The sequence below is a fragment of the Leguminivora glycinivorella genome, chromosome 1, assembly GCF_023078275.1.
Source record: "Leguminivora glycinivorella isolate SPB_JAAS2020 chromosome 1, LegGlyc_1.1, whole genome shotgun sequence".
NCBI lineage: Eukaryota > Metazoa > Arthropoda > Insecta > Lepidoptera > Tortricidae > Leguminivora > Leguminivora glycinivorella.
The window spans coordinates 18436452-18455032 of record NC_062971.1 but is presented as its reverse complement, the minus strand read 5'-3'; the positions used below and the strand labels follow the sequence as shown (position 1 = coordinate 18455032).

Genomic DNA, 18581 nt, shown 5'->3' with positions numbered 1-18581 from the left:
ACGGAGCGTAACCGATTGTGGCGTTGGCTAGGTACCCCTGGTACAATGCAGTTGTTCACGCTAGGAAACGCTTAAATCAACACAATGCGCTCAAATAAAGGCAGGATTTGTCAAATATGGAGCCGCCGAAATCGCGTTCGATGCAGCAGATTCAGTGGCGCTGACGTCTCGCGTATCCATTGTGTGCAAAGTGATTGGGCGCAGCCGGCAGCGCGGGTTAGGGTGCCTGCTTATTGCCAGCCTTTGTCTGTATTGTGAAAATGTTTGCTTTTTTAAAAATTAGGCACATTTGAGACAATATTTTTCAGGCTAGAAAGTCAACCAATTTTGTAAAAGTCAACCAATTTTGTAAATGCTAACTCTAAATCAAAAAATTCAACAAGAAACAAACAATTATTTAAAATATCAATATTTTAGCACAATTTTATTATTTTAAAGGTTGAGGATCATTGATATTTGATTAAATAACACAATAGCTGATATTTCTGTCTCTAACTCGTAGTAAAATGTGATCACAAGTCAAATTACTTGTCAGACTGCGGTTTTACTGTAATAATAATCGTACACTGGATATTTGTAAAACATACTCGCTTAAATGTTTATTATAGCTCAAAATATTTTTTTTTATTTTTTTTTATTGTTCAGAACACATACAGTCATATATCACATAACATAGGTAGCAAACATGTATAAGGGATAAAAGACCTGGAGGTTCATAAATGTTTTAAAAAGTAGGGTATACATCAAAAACATGCAAATGCGTCTTTGCGAGGAGAAAAACATATGATAAATTTACTTTAACAACAAAAGTTTTGATCTAATATGTCCTTTTAAAGCTGGAAGTGAATGCATAAATGGATCGATGTCATAGAAATACTCATTGTAATTTTTAGATACACGTTTGAAAAAGTGTGCCTAGAATAATTAGTACGTGCGAAACTCACATAAAACTAATTACGAGGACGTAAGGAGCGATGCGGTACATTAAACATAATATTTTGTAGTAGATTTGGGCTATTAATTTCATTTTTTAAGATTTTAAATAAAAACATTGTGTCTATAAAAAGTCATTACAAAGAGAAATTATGTTGAAATGCTTAGCCGACCTGGCTGATGACTCAAATAAAGTGCCGGTTCTGTAACAGAGTGCTCGTAAGAAAACATTTTGTATTCTTTCTAGGCGATTATTATATGAAACAGTATATTTTTTATATCTATTTTCTGTCTAGTAATTAGGTATTAAATGGCATACTAAAATTTCTGACTCTGAAATGTTTCTTGTATTTATAACATGGAATGGCATGAAATGCTTGCAACTTAAAATATACTGAAGTAGTGTTACAAAGTAAATTCATGCGCTACCAAACAATTCGTAGCGTTACGCTTCACACAGTACTAAGCAGTTTTCGTAGAGCCTTCCTGCTAAAGCAAAGTCCATACAATTTACATGCATACATAATTTATATGCTACTTAATATTTTAAGCATTTAAGCTTCTCTTTAAAGCGTTTACTTACCTAATAATAAAATAATAAAATAAGAATGGCCCTTGAAGTTTATTAGTTCTGCTGGTATTTTTTTTAGGAACCTTCTTCAGACTTTGTATGTTCAATTGAAAAATGCATCATGTTACTGACTGTATGAAACCCCCTTAAGTGTCGGACGCGGCTGGTCTCGTCACGACGCTTTGTGGTCTAGATTAGCAGCGACATCTGTCAGCGACGACGAGTTACAAACCACCGGTGTCTACTGATAATTAGCGAGCCTGCGGGACATTTCAAAATGTTTGCCTGATTCTAGTTACATCAAATCAAGGAATTAGCGTCAAAAGTAGCAGATTAAACTATGCGCCGTAAAACAAAAGATAGGTACATAATATATGCAATATACCACTGCGTATGTAATTATGTAGAAAAAAATATGTGAAGTTAAGGAGCTACATTCTATACCATGTAGAAAAAATAGACACATGATATTGCGTGGCATCTGAAGAGTGCAGGCTTTAAGGCGTTGTACGTTATTAAATACTACACGGCTTCCTCGACTGGGTTGTCTTTCAAAATATTTTTTTAAACCACACGTTGGTATACAAGCATACGGGCCGGCTGACGGTAAACAGTCACCGTGGCCTATAGATTCTTACATATTACATGAGCTTTGCCGACCCTTTTTAGATCTCTGTACGCACTTTTTTCGAAGAACTCCATACTGTAAACCCTCGGCAGAGAGATCACTCAACAGCCAGAGTGAAAAGGTCCTAAAGCGCTCTTGGCCCTTGATATACACAAACAGGGAGCTCTTAGCCCGCGTAGTCAGAGTCAGTAATACTTATAGCCTGACTCCTGAGTTCCGTTTAAACACAATATAGGCTGGCGGAAGTGACCGCGGCGGAAGTTGATAGCGGGGCGCCTTCATGTGGAAAATATAGGCTAGGCTAGATTAACTACAGCCTTTGTAAAACAAAAATACCACTTGTATTTGAACAATGTGTCTGACTTTTCATCAAACAATTATTGACACTGACATATCCGATAGATAGGTATATATATAATAGGTATATGTATGACGGATGTTAAAGATGGAATACGGCCGTCGGATACAATATCAAATTATAGTTATTTGTTATACAAGGCCAACAGAAGAATTCGGCTGGGCTGGGCAGCATTCCATAAGCTTCGCGGAGTCTTCTCGTCACCCATCCCACAATGTCTCAAGTCGAAGGTCTTCGACCAGTGTGTCCTACCTGTAATGACCTACGGTGCCGAGACGTGGGCACTCACGGCTGGATTGGTCCACCAATTCAAAGTCGCTCAACGAGCTATGGAGAGGGCTATGCTCGGGGTATCTCTGAGGGATCACATCAGAAATGATGTGATCCTTCACAGAACCAAAGTTACCGACATAGCTCACCGGATTAGCAAATTGAAGTGGCAGTGGGCTGGTCACGTTAGTCGCAGGACAGACGGTCGGTGGAGCCGAAAGGTTCTTGAGTGGAGACCGCGACTCGGTAAACGTGGTGCAGGACGCCCTGTGACAAGATGGAGTGACGACATCCGCAAGTTGGCTGGTGTTGGCTGGATGAGATTAGCTGAAGATCGGGAGCAGTGGCGTGCATTAGAAGAGACCTATGTCCAGCAGTGGACGAGGATAGGCTGATAATGATGATGATGATGATGATGTTATACAAGGGGGCAAAGTTGTATTTTAACGCCGAGTGTGGAATTGAAAAACGAGCAAGTGAAAGGATTCTATATTTGAACCACGAGCGAAGCGAGTGGTTCGAGAATAGAATCCTGAACTTGCGAGTTTTTTAACACACGAGAAGTAAAATACATTTGCACCTGAGTGTAACACAAAATTTTCCCCTCACTATAGCGAGGAAACTACAACGCAAAAAATGCGTTTATCACTGCTTCCAGTAGTTCCACAGGTGGTAAATCATCTTTATTACTAGATTCACCTACTTTTATCAATTTTAAAGCAGTTAATTTGACTTTATTCAAGGTCAAATTACTTTACCCACTAGTGGATAAATTGCGTTTTTACCCGCTGGTATTAAAGGACAAAACACGTGTTTCAGAGCTAGTGAGGGGAAAAATATGATAAGGCATTGCTAACTATTATTGTCAGCCGAACTAAAGTGAGATGGTACAAGGCAAGTTTTTGAAGTAAAATAATAAACTCGTAGAATGCACTTATCTAAAATGGATTCCAATAATCTACTTTTCAATAATACTTAAATGTTGAGGCACTTAAAGCCATTGTCTGGTCGATAGCGATTACCCTAAGGCCCAATTCCCCCTCTTTTATACATTTCAGTTTCTAATTTCAAGTTCCAATAAAACGTACATAAAGACAGACAAAATCCCCGTATATGGAACAGTCGCTATTCTTTCTTATCCCAAATTTATTGCGTCTGTATATTCTCAATCTGCTACTGCTGAAAAGACACAGAAAGCTTTTATGTGTAACGCCTTAATTAAGAGTAATTGTGCCCATAATGGCGGGAAAACGGCTGAGGTGTCGATAGGGACTGTCGAGAAAGTCGTTTAAATTAAAAATGAAATAATTTTGTATGCAACACGGCTTTTACATTTTATATTGTTATTGATGTTTGTATAATTTTCTAAGCAAAATTTATTTTTATAGATACCTTTTTATGTCATGATCTTTTTTTTTTGCGAATTCAACTAAAAGTGACATACAGGGTGGTTCCTGATAATGAACCTAGCTACGTGTCGAATTTAACGGAAAACAAAAAAAACACGGTGTATTTAATCATAAGCTTAAAACAGCTTCATATTTATGCATTTTAAAAATGTTCAGTTTGGTATATTTCTTTATGACATCTCAGGGTGGCTAGCCGAATGGCACAAACGCTCACGAAACGCTCACGAAACGAAGCGCTAGTAGATATCTATCTCTATCGCGCTTGCGTATTGGCGCGACAGAGCCAGCGGCGTATCGCTTTCGTTTGGCGTCGGAGAAATGCCATTCGGCTACGGGGCCTGGTGCCGTAGCTGAATGGCGTTTCTGCGACGCGAAACGAAAACGAAACGCCGCGTAAGGTAGTCAAGAGCGATAGAGATAGATATCTACGAGTGTTTCGTTTCGTGAGCGTTTGTGCTATTCGGCTACGCACACAGTTATTTTTAGATATCAATACTTTATTTATAAAAACTAGTTATTTTTTGTTAAAACATGAGCAGATTAAATTAACCACTTGTTAGATTCAATCCGTTCAGTAATCCTATACACTGATTCTTCTTTGGTGGAAAGTGTAATATAAATACATATAATAAATCCTGACCAGAAATATATGACTACGCGCCATGTTGCGGAATTTCATTAGAACTATTTTCTTCATACTATACTGAACTGTCATCCCATACATCAGAATAACAGCACCCTACTGACAATAGTCATATATTTCTGGTCAGGCTTTACATATGTGACCTAACCTAATGAATTTGGAAGGCACCTATCAGAAACGTCGCAAGGTCGTAATGACCTAATGACACTATACCTACGAACGAACAGTTAATTCACAGACACTTGCCCAAATCAGAACCAGTGTAGTATCTAACCCTCTGTTTCTTACAAATGTAGGGTTCAAATTATGCTGGTCTTCAACCAATAGTCGAGACAATGTTATTTGTGAATTGGTAGTCCTTTTGAAGTCTAATGGACCTTGTATGACAATTAGAGGAAATTTCGTAGGGACTAAACCTGTTACCTGCACTCAGAATATTGAGTGCCAACCTCTATGAGGCCCGTCTATGGTTGCCCAACATTAATGGGCACTGAACATTATTTAAATTGGGACGACCGCGAACCTGGGTACGTAGCCAACGTGATAATCGTTTTTGCTCTGAAGCGAAAGAAACGCAACTGACTCTCTGGTGTACATACATACGGAAGAATAATAGAGAGAGATACATACAATACAATACGCTACGAAGCGTCAACAAGTAGGTACGTACTTCGACTACACTGACTTAATTTTTGAATGCCGCAAAGACAAAAGATACTACTATGGACTTATAAGTAACTGAGCCGTGTGCGGTATTATTATTATTTTGATATATGTTTATTGTATATAATTATAAATATATATTATTTATGTATTTATACGTATTGCATTCATTTTTAGAGTAGGGATGTATATTATGTGTAAAGATATGTTGATAGGTACCATCTCCTATTTTTCTCTCTCAGTTATTCTAAGGTTAACTGGAAGAGATCCCTTAAAGGGATAAGCTCCCCTTTGTATATAACCATTACAATTATTTTCAGTACTTGTAATGTGTTCTGTGAAATAAAGTGTTTACTACTACTACTAGTACTAAATTGGCGCTCAAAATAGAATATGGCGCAATGCCAATTCAAAAACAAAAAAATATCATTGTATAAGACTAGTTTGTGTCAGTAATTTCCTCTGTAAAAGTTAATTGGAATATGAGATTAATGACAGAATAACGATGAAGCCGTAATAGAAAAATACGTTTTGTCAGGTCCTGTTAATATTGGAGTTTCCCTTCGAGTTCCTTGTGCGTCTCAGGCCTTTTTCTGTAGCACAAGCACAGATCGGATCTTAGAACGGTTCTGGGAGGTTGAAGACATCCCGTTTAAGGCGGAAAACCCTAAAGATCTTGAATGCGAGACCATTTTTAGAGACACCCATTCACGGACTGAAGAGGGTAGATACTCAGCACGGTTGCCTTTTATATCGGACGCCCCTGAACTCGGTAACACTGTACCCATAGCTATGAAGCGGTTTTTAGCCATGGAGAGGCGGCTCCTTGCAAAAGGCAACGAGGTCTTCAGGGAGAAATACACGGAGTTTATGCGGGAGTACGCCGAAACAGGACACATGTCACTGTGTGAAGGGGAACCAAACGACTACGCCAGTGGTAGTTACATTATACCTCATCATGGAATTTTTAAAAAGGATTGTGATAAGATTCGCGTAGTTTTTGACGCTAGTTGCGCATCTACTAATGGTGTTGCGCTAAATGATTGTTTGCATGCGGGTCCAAAACTACAGCGGGATATCGCGGAAATTATATGTAGGTTTAGGCTACATCGTTACGTGTTTACAACGGACATGGATGATGTTTAGACAGATTTTGATTGCTGAGGAGGACCGGCGGTTCCAGCTCATTTTCTGGCGGGAGTATATACCTTGCGATTCGGACGCTAAGGCAGTTGGCAAATGACGAAGAGATGCGGTTTCCTGCGGCGGCACAACTTCTGCGGTCTTCGGTGTATATGGATGACATTTTAGGCGGAGCCGATTCCATAGAAGACGCAAGCAAGTTGAAGCAGGAACTGACGGATTTACTACGCTCTGGCGGTTTTGAGCTTAGTAAATGGACGTCAAGCAGTAAGGAAGTCTTACAGGACATAACAGAGGAGCATTTAGAAAAACCTCGCAAAATATTTGACTACGGATGGGCCTAGTTTCTATAAAATCCTAGGCGTTCAATATTCTAGCAGTGACTGTTTCTCATATCGTACGAAGCTGGATGACACTAGTGGATGTACTAAAAGTTTGTATTGATAACATAAAATAATAAGTATTTATAGACGGCGCGGCCAAACAGTCTATAACGTGGCGGTTTAATTCGCCAGCGGCGCCACATTTCGGTGGTCTTTTTGAGGCGACCGTAAAGTCGGCTAAGACACTATTGCGGCGCGTCATAGGTGAACAGGTTTTAACGTTTGACGAATTGGTAACGGTATTTACCAGGGTGGAGGCAGTCCTTAATTGTCGTCCTCTATGCCCATTGACCCAAGATCCTAATGAATTGGAGGTTTTGACGCCTGCTCATCTACTTATTGGAAGACCTTTGCTTTCGGTTCCGGAGTACAATTTCGAAGACATTCCGAACTCACGGTTGAATCGGTTTAACTTAATACAAGCTATGTCTCAACGGTTGTGGAGAAAATGGAGTGAACAATACCTCCATTCTCTTCAAATGCGTAGAAAATGGACATCTCCAACTGATCCGCCTCAGCTGGGTGATCTTGTCCTGATAAAGGAGGAGAATTTACCTCCTCTAAAATGGAAGTTAGGTAGGATAGAAGATCTGCTACCCGGCAAAGACGGTGTTGTTAGGGTAGTACGTCTTAAAACTTCTACAGGTAGCCTCACGCGGCCTGTTGTTAAAATTTGTAGGCTTCCTTTGGACGACTAAGCGGAGTTAGCGTTACCAAATTGTTTTAATTTAGTGTTTTATTTGTTTGTTGTTGATAAAGGCTTTAGCCTTTCTCGGGCGGGGGAATGTTTAGTTTTAATACCAGTTTCGGAACGTTTTTAAATTGTTTACATGTCATGTCTCACTCGCACATCATTTTATCATATATATTTATTTCGTATGGGGAATGGGGCATGCGCAAAAGACGCTACTTATATTTGGAACTAAGTTTGAAAATTTTATGACAAGAGGAAAAAATAATGTCAGTGGAAGAAAGAAAATTTGACGTCCACGGCGGTGGTGGACTGCGGATAAAATCAAAGAAAATTTGTGTTTAACGGCGAGCGGAAAAGCCGTACCATATTACGCGGTGACCTACAACACGAAGCGCGGGTGAGTGGTACATTGTATATATGCCGATGCACTTTAGTTGTGTTTGTCTACCATCTCCTATTTTTCTCTCTCAGTTATTCTAAGGTTAACTGGAAGAGATCCCTTAAAGGGATAAGCTCCCCTTTGTATATAACCATTACAATTATTTTCAGTACTTGTAATGTGTTCTGTGAAATAAAGTGTTTACTACTACTACTAGTACTAAATTGGCGCTCAAAATAGAATATGGCGCAATGCCAATTCAAAAACAAAAAAATATCATTGTATAAGACTAGTTTGTGTCAGTAATTTCCTCTGTAAAAGTTAATTGGAATATGAGATTAATGACAGAATAACGATGAAGCCGTAATAGAAAAATATAAAGTTTGTATTGATAACATAAAATAATAAGTATTTATACTAAAACGAGATCAATAACAATTTTGTTTCATTTTGTATTACAAAACTCCGATAACGAAAGCACTAAAAGCACAGTATAATAAAGAGTACTATCGTACAGTATGGCCACTCCCGCTCCCCGCTGAAAGTGCTGCCCACCCCCTCTCGGTTACCTAACAGTGACCGGCTGTCAAAAACACGTTCAGTCGACCTGTCATATCTCACTCATACAAGCATGATACGCGTTCACCTACACGAGCTTAGAATGTGTACTAGGAACGCGCCTCTTTCATATATTTGATCGCCAGTGTCCGAGATGTGCTAAAAGTAAGATCCAAACTCCCGTACACTGCGACTGCAACATATTGAAGAGCAGTAAAAATAACCGTAAACTGCATTTTCTTCGTCCTTAATATGATCGCTTATGGACTTTATATCGACGGCCAGGCAACGTAAATGCAACAAAATTATGTGTACTAAAAATAAGCTGCGAATTTACTGTAAGAACAACGAATAAACAGGTGACGTTAGAATCTTACAATCCAATTATAATAAAACAGTCTTGAAAAGTAGTCATATTATCTGATTATTTTAATTCAAGTCCTTTTATTTTGAGTACTAAAATTTCAAGCATTACATTTTTTTTTTCATGCTTTTGACGCGAACTACTCTCACTAACTCGTAGCCCGGAGGTTAGTACTCAGCACTTATGTCGCACGAGTAACTAAAAATACATGACTTAATTTAATGTTAAATTATGAATTTCATTAGATACAATGCACGCAGTGCGTTATTGTAAAAAAAGCTAATTTAATTATTATCACTAATACTCATTATGGTGTAGTATTTAAGTAGAATAAAATATATATTTTCTCAAACATGCAATGAAATATTGTCTTTACGTTCCTTAAAATGGGCTGGGAAGTATCGCTATTTGGGCGCAACAACTCGAGAGGACTGTAAAGGGATTTCATATTATTTTTTAGGCCTAGGCCTGCAAAGTAACTTTTTTTTATAAAATATTGTCCTTTAGAGCATTTTTTCTTTATTTCATTGTATGTTTGAGAAAAGCACTATACATGCCTCGGCGTGAAAACGGATTCCCGGCCTCGGATCCCTATCCGGTATATACCCACTTGGCCGGAAATCCTCATTTTCCCGGCCTCTGATGTAATGTACTATTACCCGTAAACACAGACAAGACAAATCATACGTTAGCGATCGAGCTACTATAAAACCCTTTAAAGTATTGCGAACTTTTACTTTTAAATCCTATAGCTGAACTAAAAATACCTTGAATGAAGCTCCAAGTGAAGAACTAAAGAGGCTTTGAAAAGTTCGTGTCACATTCTTAGTTCGCTACTTCTTTAATATAAACTACGGCTTCTTCTGCAAAGAACCTTACAAGATCTGAGAATTGGTACATATTCAAATGACAGACTATCATAAAAATGATTGAGATGAAAGAATGTGTTTTTGTAAATTTTTACTCATTACAACACAAGTAGGATTCAATATGACAATCGGCTTCAATAGTATTTTGTGCAACTGGTGGTTAAAAGAGGTCAAAAAAGGTGAGTGGCGTGGGTAACAATTTGAGACGAAAATTGTTAATAAAGACGCCACGAGCATTTTTTGACTCAGTTAAACACCGTTGCATACAATACTTTTTCTACGACCAAGCACTTGCTTTGAAAGAAAATTATAAATTCAACAAATACCTACCTACTTTCAGTCATCTTAGTTATCTAAGTAGTGGACTACCTACCATTTTGAATATGCAGTTTGAGTGCAAACATGAAAATAAAACTGTCTATGGTATGGTTCTCTGAAACCTGGCCACTAAGACGAATCGAGCCGCGTCGAATCGAGTTCTCATACATTTGAATGCGATTCGACGCGTCGTCAATGAACGCAGCAGAAAAGGAACGAGCAGAAAATTTCATACAATATTTTAATTTTCTACGATGAAGTGATTGGTTTGTTAAGTTGGTAGCAATGTATTACAGAACTTTAACAGCTATAACGTGCTACTGCTACAAAATGTTTTCAGGACTTTGACTAGATAGACTTGTCTTGACACCTTTTATGTAGGGTTTTAAAATTCTATGCACGACCTTGTAACTCACGAATAACAGTACGGGAGTAGAAAAAAGCATTTAAATACATACCATGAAATTATAAATCTTACATACCTACTCGGTCCAATTTTATAAGTTAATAACAGCAATAACATAAGTATAAAAATAGCAGACTAAGTATTTCAATTCCAACTAAATACACAGAAAAATCCCTCGCAGGGAACGATAACCATCGACTTTTAAGTACGATACTATCAATATTGGTTATCTAGTCTGAAAATCTACGCCTAAAGCGCGCTTACCCGAAAAATGAAGCAGGACCCTAAATCGTAGGTATCCCTAATTTTACGTCTTGCACCTGACTCAGGGTCCCGAGCCATTTTAAATTACCTAACACATAAACCAGCTAAATTGGACGTTAGGCTTCTCCGTTAAGGGCGATAATAGCGAAGCACAGTGCGAAAAGGTAATGGAATGTCCCTAAAATTTGCATTTTTTTCTTAATAGGGGTTTAGAATAGTATTGCATTGAGAATTACCTGCGATCCCTGGATTTAGAAAAATCTTCGCAAGAAATCGTACCCATATCCATATCTATACTAATATTATAAATGGGAAAGTGTGTCTGTTTGTTTGTCTTTCACGGCAAAACGGAGGGACGAATCGATGTGATTTTTTAGGTGGAGATAGTTGAAGAGATGGAGAGTGGCATAGGCTACTTTTTGTCTCTTTCTAACGCGAGCAAAGCCGCGGGCAAAAGCTAGTATATTATATATAGCTACTTGTTTAGAGCTCCTAAAAAAGTAATCATGACTTGAGAGTGTCCCGATGTCCTCTTGAAAGGACAAAATGAATTGGATCGTAGAACAAGAGGGTCAAGAGGTCACACGCGTAAAAACGATGTGCTTGGGCCTATCTATCAACGTTGAAATTCAGAATTACGAGAGTTAGAACTTTCGACTGATTTTGTTTTTTAACCCCCGACGCAAAAACGACGGGATGATATAAGTTTGACGTATCTGTCTGTCTGTGTGTGTGTCTGTCTGTGGCATCGTAGCTCCCGAACGGATGAACCGATTTAGATTTAGTTTTTTTGTCTGAAACCCGAGTTAGTCGGGAGTGTTCTTAGCCATGTTTTATGCAAATCGGTCCACTATGTCGCGTTCGGGGGTTTTTTTCAAAATTTAAATGTTTTGGTTAGGTTATTCATCATAATTATATAAACCTGTCAAAATGCCAAAGTAGTTATAAAACATATTATCTCTTTAAGGCGTAACCAAGGACAAGTTCGCTAAAATCTCGAATGTCGTAACGAAACAATTTTCTTCAACTAAGTCTATATCGCTCACGATAAAACTCTAGAGTGTAGCAACCAGCTCGCACTTTGAAAGAGATAAGCCGACCCGCATTTGAATTATTCATTTGTCAAGATTCACTCGGTGCCTAATAGAATTTACGCTTTATTCGTCATGATAGCGAGATCGAAAACCATAGACAAATTTTTTTAGTAAAACTAAACCTATAAAACTTATGTATATGCATATCCCCAATACTCTTATAAATGGTCTAATTAAATCTAGGTACGACCGATCTGCATGAAAATGATGTTGACCGCGCGGACCCGTCCGCTTTACTCGAAAATGCTGCCAAGTTAATATATATTATGGACTAAGAGCCTAGAGCCGCCAGACCTTCCTCATTTTCTCAAGGATGAAACTTTGGGTTAATGTAGAGTTCGTATCGACGTTTAATGTCTGCATATTACCTAGTTGGGCCCGTCGGGCATTTTTTTGCTATAAAGTTTTTTCTCAAAAACACTAACTTTCCTTAAATTCTCAAGGCTGATTTTTATATGTGTTAGGAATTGATAATCATCATTTCCTAACCATTTGCGCCGGCCGTAGCTTGAGAAATTAGGATAAGTTAGAGAGACTTTCAAGCGTCTGGTAAAAGTTACGGCCGACAGAAATGGTCAGAAAATGTTGATTATCAAACCATTACAGTCTTTTCTATTACATATGTAAAAATCAGCCTTGAGAATTTAAGGAATGTTAGTGTTTTTTTTTTAACCTTATAGTAGCAAAAAAATGGCCAACGGGCCGAACTAGGTAATATGCAAAAATTAAACGTCGATATGAACTCTACATTATACCAAAGTTTCATCCTTGAGAAAATGAGGAATCTACGATCGCTCCACGCGGTAGCGCGCGTGATACTCGTACCAAAGACATATATAACTCCGTATAGAGAGATAAAGTCTAAGAAAAAAACGTACCTCAGTACCATACAGAAAAAGGTACGGTGGCCTAGATGGCATCACACCTTTGGGGTATGCTCAGCTAGATGGCGCTAATATTAATATTTGACATTTTAACACATATCAAGCTAAGAATATGGCCCAAATTGTCAAAACTGAGGTTCAAAAGTTTTAAGCCTGTGTCAAGAGATGGCAGTCTATGCACTGTGATTACACATTTTACTTTGACAGTAACTCTCTATAATACTCGATCCTCTTTGCTCGTACTAAGGTTGGCCTTAAATCTGTATCATTAACATTATTTAATACTATTACAATCAGAATAAGCTGCATAATAGGTGATTTTGATTTCCATGGTGAGCGGTCATCGACTACTAAGAACATTTGTATAGTTTCATGGTATCAATAGGCCAAACTGCAAAGCAATATTGCACGCACTGCACGCTAGCTTGGATTTAAGTGTTATGTCATTAAGGGTTAGTTTAGATAATCCTACAATAAAGTGATTGATACATGCTTTATATTATAATTATTATATAAATACATAAGTACGCAACAGGACGGTGAATCCTGACCCACCGTAATACAGTTCACACTAGTACGGGGATCATTGGCGCGACAGAGCCAGCGGCGTATCGCTTTCGTTTGGCGTCGGAGATGACCGTAATACAGTTCACACTAGTACGGGGATCATATCTTTTGGTTTTGTACCATAGTAAAATGTTAAAATTGTAAGTAGAATAAGCACCTTTATTGATTCAATAAAATATCTTTTATCTTTTAATATTAAAACAATTGCGTCAGATGTTTTCGAGATATTGGGGAACACAAATAAAGGGCCACCACTTTTTTGAAGCTGGACAGTTAAAATAAGCTGCACCACTCTTAATGGGGACATTTCATAGTAGAAAAATCAAGAATTGATCGAATCTTATAAATACATTTATGTTATCTGAATACTTGGATCGGTTCCAAGAGAAAGGGTACAATTTAGATAAAAGGGCTCATCGGCTTTCACGACCTATAATTGAGTCATTGGGCTAAATTTGATATCAAAGATTCTGCAAAATCCTTAGAAACGTACGTGTATTTATTTACGTAAATTCATTTTTTATGGTTTTTCGTAAATAATGACTTATGACAGGCAAGATTCTACAAATAAAATTGTGAGAGATCACAGATATATATATTATGCTCTCAGTGAGAAATATGTTTGCGACGTTTATTGTATATAATTATTACCCGAATGTTTTGTTTGGCCATTGTACAGTCAAGTGTAAAAATATGGGTGCGTACAACTTATCAAAAATATGTCCCATAGCACTTTATGTCGGCGGAATACGGTCTCGGTACATATTTTTGAGCGGATAAAATCGATACGTATTTTTGCACTTGACTGTACACCTGTACAGTCCTCTCCAGTCAGTCCTTCAGTGTACTTATCCATTATACCTATAATGGATAAGTGTTACAATGTACAGATGCTTTACAGTGGAGGTATGCTACTATTTTTAAGAAAAAAAGGGCCTAACTACTTCCATTGGGGAGACTGCTGAAAAATTATAGAGAATGTTGGATTTTGTAGAAAAGGAATAAAATGTTTAGTTTTTCATGATCAGTGCATCACCCCACTAGACTCATTTCAGATTTTTCCCTATTCACGTTTGTTATGTGTAACAAACCACTAGATATTTATATTATTAAATTAAAACGGGACTTAATCGCGTAAAACTTACGTTTATATTTAACCCGACGTTTCGGACATGACATTACGTCCGTGGTCACGGGTAGACGGGGATAATATGAGTGAAGATCGTGTTAGTTTAAATCAATACACTAGATATTTGTTTATTAATTTAATATTTTAATTGCATATGCTTTTACTATAACATAAATGAATTACGTACCTTTTGCAATACATGGCGCTGAGGAAGTTACTTTGTTATGCAAGTTGACGTAAGTACGCATGGCGGCACATGAGCACACAGGCTAGAACAACGCAATTAGCATGTACACTTTGCGGTTTCCATTTTGATTAGAAACTCAGGTGAATGGCGTACCTATATTTCAGCTTCAGAAATATACATTTTTCAGCTTTTTTACTAACTACATAACTTGGTCGGCACTCGGCACTATGACCTAAAATCTTAGCCTCTGACAAAAAGGTAGGTACGCTATTTTAGTAGATTTTGAGAAAATTGGAATGAAAAGTACAAATGGCACCACCGACGTAACTATCGTGATTTAAATTATAATAGTTCGTGAGTTCCAGGCCAATTTCTCCGATTTTGAATCATTTTATTCATGTATTTCTATAAAAGTTCAAAGCTTGATAATGTATTTTTACTTGTAAGTACAATAATTATGCAGAGACTTACAAGAGTTACGACGATGCTATAGATTCTATAATATAAAATTAATAAAAGAGGAACGCGGTATCTTGGCTCTTTACTATCTGCTAATTATCTTAAATAATAAAAACAAAATAATATTCATGTCAATTTATTGGTAATTGTTTAGTAGTGTTATATAACACCGTTCAATGTTTATCAAAAGGTCAATGAAACTGATAAAGTTACATACACGTCTAAATACATCAGTCTCAAGTTGTCTTAACATTAAGCTCGTGTATTATTTAACTACTACACTATTAAATAATACAATGAGTGAAAGATAAATCGAAAACAAAAATTAAAAAATATGTGTTCCAAAATATTTACCGTTTTATCGTTATTAGTAGTTTTTGCAAATATTTTATCGGCAAATAATGATGTAGAATATCTAGACTCAGTTATTAACATGTTGTTAAACGGAGATAGTTTTGAAATTGAAGAATCAGAAGAAGACGTTCCAGGTATAGTTCGTTTACTAAATGTAAATTTTATATTTATTAATGTGAAAGAATTTATTGATTTACCTTTATTTGAAACATGTATAATGTATATTCAATGACGATGCAACAATTAAGTAATTAATTAATCATTACCCTATAATATCATATTATAACGTTTATCGAAAACAATTAGGTGTTTACACTGAGAGAAAATACAACCAGTTTTCATGTTCGTTCAACAAGTTTTTTGGTTAAAATAGCGCCTACGTGCTCTTTGGTTCAAACAACAAGCTACTTGTCATTTGAATCGGCAATATATTTGAATCAACAAGTCGATTTTATAAAAACAACCTGACACATATTGTTTTAAACATACGTTTGGCTGATTCAAACGGATAAACCGCAACAAGTTGAACTTGTTAAATTCACAATGCAAATTTCTCTCAGTGTATACTCGTATATTTACTTCTCGTTTTAAAATTGTAATAGTAATAATTGAATCTACATTATATATTCCTACTTACAGACTTATAACAATAAATATCATAATGAGAATCTCGTGAAAGCCGAGAAGGACAAGTCCAGTAAGTACCTAGACTTGGCTCACGAGATAACCGCCATGTGGGATGTTGAATCAACGATCATTGTTCCGATAGTCGTTTCAGCGAACGGTCTCATAGCGAAGAGTCTCGACCAACATCTTAAGAGACTCTCGCTAGGTGGCTGGATCAAGGGCCAGATGCAGATGGCGGTGATCTTGGACACAGCGCGGATAGTTCGACGGTTCCTCTCTCTGCAGCCCTAACCACCGGCAGCTTGGGCCCTGCCCCGCTGCTGGCGGCACCCTAGGTTAGGTTTTTTATAATGTGTTTATATATTTTGTATTGTTTTGTATGTGGTTTTCTATTTTATTTTTATAATCATATTATAAAAATACCTAGCCTAAGAAAGAAAATAAATACTGAGAATATCATAATATTAATTTATTGTTTACAGAACAGGACGTAGCCCTAATCGGCGGTGTATGGAAGTGCGGAAACTGCGCTGATGTTGACGAATCCAAACTTGTATACAGTGAGGTCAATGATCTAGAAACAGAAGTTACCGAAGACCAACCAGTAGAGATGCAGGTAAATATGAACTTAAATGATCATTGGTAATATGGAATTATTTGTAAAAGTTAGTAAGTAAGTAAGATCTTTATTGCAAACCATGGTATTTACAAATAGATGTTATCAATTATGGATAGTTATTACCAGACTAACTTAAAGACCTTTTATGATAAAAGCCTTAATATGTATAACGATTAGACTGTCTTCACAAAAGACTAATCAATAACGACGGATCCTCAGTCAAAATACGACACAAAAGATTCGTGCATTTTTTCAGATAAGCCTGTCGGTACCGTCGATGTCGTGCGTGGCCGTGGTGGGAGAACAACCAGGCATCGTGCGACGAGTCACGGGCTCGTGCATCGGCGCGCACGTCACACTCAGCATCACGGCAGTCAGCCACTTCACTGTCAACGTATACACTAAGTGATCGTAAAGTGGTGTAGGAGAGACAAGCACCGTGCCTCACGTTACGGTCATACTCAGCATCACGGCAGTCAGCCACTTCACTGTCAACGTCTACACTAAGTGATCATATAGTGGTGGAGGAGAGACAAGCACCGTGCCTCACATTACGGCCACACTCAGCATCACGGCAGTCAACCACTTCACTGTCAACGTCTACACTAAGTGATCGTATAGTGGTGTAGGAGAGACAAGCACCGTGCCTCACGTTACGATCACACTCAGCATCACGGCAGTCAGCCACTTCACTGTCAACGTCTACACTGAATGATCGTGTAGTGGTGGAGAAGAGATAACCATGGTGCCTCACGTTACGGTCACACTCAGCATTACGACAGTCAGCCACTTCACTGTCAACGTCTACACTGAATGATCGTGTAGTGGTGGAGAAGAGACAAGCATCGTGCCTCGCGTTACAGGCACACTCAACATTACGGCAGCAGTTAATCCTTTCACTGTCAACGCCTACACTGAATGATCGTATTGTGGTGGAGGAGAGACAAGCACCTTCCCTCGCATTACGGTCACTCAGTGCAAACGTTAACAGAAAGTTTTTGTGAAATATTTCTGTAACTACTGAGATGTCTGCCAACTATTTGATTACTTTCTACAACTTGCTCATGAAACATAGTGGTAAATTAGTTTTCACTTAAATAATTCGGTAACCTAGCCATTTCTCAAATTGATTTCCATTCGATCATGTCCCACAGAATGACCCTTTCGAATAGTTGGCATAATGTTCGCGGCCGAATCCAGAGGTACTCCACCACTCTGAACTAAGTTTTAATTGTGTCGGTCCGACCCTTAATTAATTAGAATTGCACTTCTGCTTAAACCACACTCTAGGAGTTGGTTATTATGATGAATTTACGGCACACGTAGAGTGTTTGGTTGTATGTTTAGTGTGTGTGTGTGTGTTTGATAGTGAATGAGTGTTTGGATGCTTAGTGAGTACTTTAAGCATAGCCATATGAAAAATGTCTTAAAAAATGGAGAAAATTAAATGTTTCGTATTTTTTCTGTTCTTATTTTTGCTTCTGGCTTTATGTGAAAATCGTAACAGCTTGACGTATGACCGTTCTAACACATTTACAATAGTTACTCAAAAACGTGTACCTGCACTAAGGTACACGACTACAGGTATCTTGAGCTAAAGCTAAGAGTGCCAGGCAGGCTGCAGAATAGATACTTGCAGAATGGCCGCCTTTTAATGAACAGTTCGCTGTTACAGAAATGGAAAACGTATATTCAGGAAGGGAGAGGATCCTCAGCTATGTATGCTATGATGATGATGTCCTCCCAGACGTATCCGTCGACGGCGACATCCTGACAATTTTTTAATTCATATATTATTTCTGTTTATG

General features: G+C 37.8%; 1 protein-coding gene across 1 annotated transcript; it reads left to right on the top strand.

The window, feature by feature from the left end:
• Window positions 1-15424: 15424 nt before the first annotated feature.
• LOC125228193 lies at window positions 15425-18245 on the top strand. Its single transcript, XM_048132668.1, has 3 exons — window positions 15425-15661; window positions 16637-16770; window positions 17030-18245. The coding sequence occupies exons 1-3, from the start codon at window positions 15508-15510 to the stop codon at window positions 17180-17182; spliced, it is 441 nt and encodes a 146-aa protein (XP_047988625.1). The 5' UTR covers window positions 15425-15507; the 3' UTR covers window positions 17183-18245.
• Window positions 18246-18581: the final 336 nt, after the last annotated feature.